The sequence below is a fragment of the Corvus hawaiiensis genome, chromosome 3 (assembly GCF_020740725.1).
Source record: "Corvus hawaiiensis isolate bCorHaw1 chromosome 3, bCorHaw1.pri.cur, whole genome shotgun sequence".
Classification (NCBI taxonomy): domain Eukaryota; kingdom Metazoa; phylum Chordata; class Aves; order Passeriformes; family Corvidae; genus Corvus; species Corvus hawaiiensis.
This window is the reverse complement of record NC_063215.1, coordinates 75,600,654-75,605,707: the sequence shown is the minus strand read 5'-3', so window position 1 is coordinate 75,605,707 and position 5,054 is coordinate 75,600,654. Positions and strand designations below refer to the sequence as shown.

At 47.7% G+C, this 5,054-nt stretch overlaps 1 protein-coding gene across 1 annotated transcript; it reads right to left on the bottom strand.

Annotated features, from left to right (window-relative positions):
* Nucleotides 1–238: 238 nt before the first annotated feature.
* Nucleotides 239–4,885, bottom strand: PDCD2 (programmed cell death 2). The gene is made up of 6 exons (XM_048298487.1): nt 4,551–4,885; nt 4,220–4,471; nt 3,684–3,860; nt 2,547–2,662; nt 1,187–1,303; nt 239–652 (listed from the first exon to the last, which is right to left on the bottom strand). Exons 1-6 carry the CDS (start codon nt 4,849–4,851, stop codon nt 488–490), a joined length of 1,128 nt encoding a protein of 375 aa, XP_048154444.1. The 5' UTR covers nt 4,852–4,885; the 3' UTR covers nt 239–487.
* Nucleotides 4,886–5,054: the final 169 nt, after the last annotated feature.

Below are 5,054 nucleotides of genomic sequence, written 5' to 3'. Positions count from 1 at the left end.
TTCAGTGTACCTGTTGAGAAAGGGAAGCAGATTTAAGTTCAGAGCAAAATGCTGTGCAGCTTTGTCTTAGCTGACTCCTGTACAGCTCTTCAACATAAGCACTCAAACGAGTTTACAGTAGTCTCCTTTTCTTTGAATGAATGTTAATTTTTGAGTAGCCCATTAAAAATCCTGACAGACTACAATCTTTTAAGTTTTTGAAGTTCCATTACCAACAAAAGATAATTTCACCAATCCAAAAGTTTTTCATCTTTTATTTAATAAACTTTCAGAAATGAGATTTGAAATGAAGCTCTCAAATGCATTTGGCATCATTACCAGGTCGAAGTAAAAGCTCCTCTGGAGCACAAGAGAGGCTGTCAAGGTCTAGTTACCGCAGTTTCACTGTTACAAGATGCACAGTTTTCAGTGACTAGTTCAACTACCTGTTTGCATAGTGCAGAGGTGCAGTGCAACAAATTGAATATTCCATTTGGATGACCCAATTTCATAAGGTACAGCCCATGGAATAGTCTTGTTTCCATATGAATTCTTCCAGGTATTCATTTCCCCCACCGCAGTTGTCAGCACAAGTGTACACCACCAGCGTTCCCCAGTCAATGCTCTCTCCAAGGCTGTCAACGTGAAGGTGATTCAGGAGCTGTGGCATAATCTTCAAAGAAAACCAAAAGGTTTAGAGGCAGGCCACAGACTTCTCCCCTCTCCCCATTCCTCCTCCTCCTGAAGAACAACCCTGTATTTGGTATAAGAGAATTTATGTTCTCTTACACCAAAAATCCCAGCTGAAGCTACTATGTATACAGCAGCTCAAATAAAATAAATCTGGATATCTCTGTAAGTTTTATTTGACCTTAAAAGCCTTGCCTGCTCTGTGAGCCTCCTGCCATTTAAAAGTCCCTTAGTAACTATGTTTTGCTTTTGCATGACGTGAAGTATGTTTGCCATACATACACTTAGAGCATTCATAATTCTACAGCTGAATACTTCCAGCCAAACTTATTTACAATGTGCATCATGAAGTGAAAAAGCACTTAGAGGAGTAAATAAAGGTTCTGTACAATCCTTTACCATAGTTAGTTTGTTGCAACTTCAACCTTCTTGCTCAAATTACAAGCCAACCACCTACACAAATAGATCCTGAGTCTGAAATACATTACCTGTATTATTTTTAAATGAGTTTACATACCTGGAATTCAAATATCCTTTTGGCACCACATACACAATTTGGGATATCTTTCTCCTCAGGCTTATTTTCACCTGATACCCAGAGTGGACCTTCTCCTCCTCTGCAGTATCTAATTATCTGAAATACAGCAGAAGCTTAAGTTCACATGACTGTCTTTTCATCTTGGTATAAAATTGGTGTTTACTGACATAGACAAAGCTGTAGATGGAGCAGAAAAAGGTCAGTTCCTCAAAGTAATAACCATGGCAAAATATCATTTGTAAATGTAGTATTTTAAATAAGACAGATTGCTTATATGAGCTTTCTTAACTATGTGAATCATGCAGGTACTCATATTGCATTTTGTCAGTGATCCAGGGATAAACTGCAGTGATTTGTATTTCCCTAATTAAGGCACCTGGAAATGCAAGGTTGGGTGTGCTACGGTCTTGAGACAGAGCAGCTGGATAAATCAGCCCACAGACCTGCACACAGGAATGCAGTCCAGATCTTTCTGTCTGCAGTTCTGCATCTAAATACAAGCAGACTGTCCTAGTGTCCCATAAGGTATTTTCAGACATATCCTTTGTTTTCCTGTTACTACCAAATCCGGCATTATCAGCAAAAGGACACTTGGACAGATCAGTCAGTACAGAGACAGCCACACAGAATGAGGCACATACCTAAAGCAGAGAAGGGAACAGACTCAAAGTCTCCTACTTTCTGGGTGTGTACCTTAACCACTCAGCTACCAGGCAAAAGATGGAGTGAATTTCTTCTTTGCCACTTTGATGAATTTAGGCCTGTGTATTCTCTGAATGAAAGGAGGGACCATGGTTTTGTTTGACAATGTAGCTTTTTAACCTTTTGCAGTAGTAAGACATAGCATGGGGGGAAAATTCTGTTTTTAAATAGTGAAAATTTAAAGCCATCACTGATTTCTTCAACCTTAAAAAAAGCCAAACCGCCCCCCAGTGCAGCTGATGACAGTGACAGAGCTCTTCTCTGCAGTTTCGTTGTGCTGAGAAGGACAGCCAACAGGGGCACAGGCTGGGGAAGAGTGCAGTGGTTCCCCATGTTTTTTGGTTAGAACCACATTGCGGGATGGTGACTCCTTCCCACACTGCGGGGGCTTCAGCACTATTGTGCCATCTCATCCTAACCAAAAGCTGTTTAAGATGGATGAGCAGGTGCTAAACTCTTACTTCAGCACGAATTAACTTCAGCATGTAAGGAAGATGAGGGTGTGTTGGTTGGGTGTGTGGAGGATGAGGAAGCATGCCCATTTCTAACTAGGTACAAAAGGCAGTGAAACATGTTGCAGGTGCAGCAGGATGCTGTGCCAGAACTGCTAAGTTCTAAGGCTGCCCCATCTTCTGACCTGCTCTGGTTCAGCAGCTACTTGTTTTTTAAACATTCGGAAGACCTTTTCTTCTTCAGTCTCATGTTTTGCCATTGCTTCCAATGTCTCTTCATCTAAGGACTGAAGTGCATCATCTAGGCAAGAAAAAAGAACAGTAAAAGTTACAGGTTAATACAAGACAGTAAAAAATTAAAAACAGTATTAGTATGTGTAAATTAATTTTGCTTCATAAGTCATTCCTGGCATAAATCTTAAGATTTTCTTTCTTTTCATGGCATGTTAAGATTCAGTCACATACAGGCCCAATTACTAGTTTTAGTTTCATTTTAAACACAGATATCAGTACTAGAATACTGGAAAGGTAAGGAATTAATCTACCAAAGTTTATGGCTCCCAGGAGGTATCACTGAGATCACAGAACCTTCAGGATATGACATTTGAAAAAGGCCCCACGTGCTGCGCATGTGCCAGACTTCAGTTTTTAGCAGTGAAGAGTGTATCTGTTACACTCCAACACCCACATCAACTGGGGGCACGAAGCACTCTTGAGACAGCTTTGAACCACAGCAAGGGACTGCCAGGAACACAGCATCCTCCCTGGCACCACCACAAACTCTCCACCCTGGGTATGCTGAAAGCCAGTGTGGTCGCTGCAAACCCATCATGAATTTAGGGGGAGGCAGAAGGAAGGAGCCTGCACTTCAACTGCTTCATTCAAAGTCAATTAAAATACCCTCAAACCGGTTTTCTTCTGGCACAGACAAGGAAATTTTATTTTCCATAAATTAAGACAAATCGAACTAAGTCAAGCCAGGACCATCTAACAATCTCCTGATTCCAACAGCATCCAGCAGCAGGTGCTCAGGGTCCTGCCTTTCTCACTTGAGTTGTTCCTTACCTATTGGAAGCACACAGGGTCACACTGTAACTCTGAGCTATCTGCAGCAGCAGCTCCTGGCGTCAGAGCTTAATAAGTCTCTCCCGTAAAAGCAACTTATATTATGGGATCTCTGCAACAAACTTGTATAACAAATGAGTGCAGATTTAGCCTTTTCTGACCAGTAGTTTACAATGAACACTTACAAATCACAGTATTTGAAAGATGTGAGACCAGGTATCACTGGGAAGAATTACAGGCAGCATTTTATTTCTGACCTGCAATGCCTGCAGCTCCAAGTTTCTCTTGTTCTTTCGCATCCTTTGATGTATCTACAGCTCCTTGTTCATCATCAGTGCTGTCAGCAGGAAATTCTGGTTCCTCAGGTTCTATCAGAATTTCATATTCTGGAAAAAGGAATTCGTTACGCTCTGGAATGGCATCTGCCGAGTCATCTAGAAAACAGAAAACAGATACCACTTCACAATGTCATCTCGTATTTCACGTCCTTCTCCCCAAAAGCTACACAGCAAACTACATAGCAGAAACATTGCACGAGCAAGAACGATTTACATTACTGCTACATCTGACCTGATGGTTAAGAAACACTGTTACATTAAGGACAGTGGAAAACTGCAACAGGGGTCATGTTGCTTTGAACCTCTGTAAATCCAAGGAATGTGGACGGCAGACCAAACAGTGCTAGCAGCAGCATTTAAGAACTCAAAACCTGCAGCTCGGCAGCTCGGTGCAGTATTAACCACGCGTGTCGAGTTCCCCCCGCTTCAGAGGTCCCTGACCGCCGCGGACCCACCTCCGGCAGCGCGCTGCCCGCAGGAGCGGCGGTGCCCGCGCCGCCAGTCCAGCGCCTGGTGCTCGGGCCCGCAGTAGGCGGCGCGGCGGCAGCGCCCGCAGCAGCGCGGCCCCAGGCAGCCGCAGACGCGGCACAGCGCGGCGCCGCTGCCCAGCTGCCGCGGGGGCGCGGGGGCCGGGCCCGGGGGCGGCTCCTCGGGGGGCGGCTCCTCGGGGTACGTGTCGTTCCGCCGCGGCAGCTGGTTCCGGAACACTGCGGGCGAGACGCGCCGGTCAGCGGGACGGCGGCCGGCGGCCCTCGCCCTATCCCTCCCTCCGTCCCTGCGCCTCACCGCGGAAGGGCCCGCACGGGCCCGCCAGGCGGTAGCAGGCGGGGCTGCGGCAGGCGAACACGAAGAGGGTGCGGTGGAAGGCGTCGGGGCGGCCGGGCAGCGGCGCGTACAGCTGGAGCAGAAAGGCGCAGGGCTGCTGGCAGCGGCCGCAGCGCAGGGCAGCGGGGCCCGGCAGCCCGGCCTCACCCAGCCACGCCGGCCGCCCCCCCACCTTGCTGGGGAAGTAGGCGCTGCGCAGCCGCCAAGCACCGCCCGGATCCGCCGCGGCCGCCGCGAACCCCAGCTCCACGCCGGGAGCCATGCTGCTGCCGTGGGCCGCCGGGCGCCGAGAGGGCCGGGCCCTGCGCCGGCCCCGCCCGGCCCGTTCCGGGCTCAGCCCCGCCCCGGCTTTTGTAACGCGGCAGCAGCGACAGGACTGGAAAAAAAAACCTTGGAAGACGAAGGCAGAACTCTGCCTCAACGGACACCGCAGGTAGCGGTGAGACGGGGGGAAGACAGGACAGA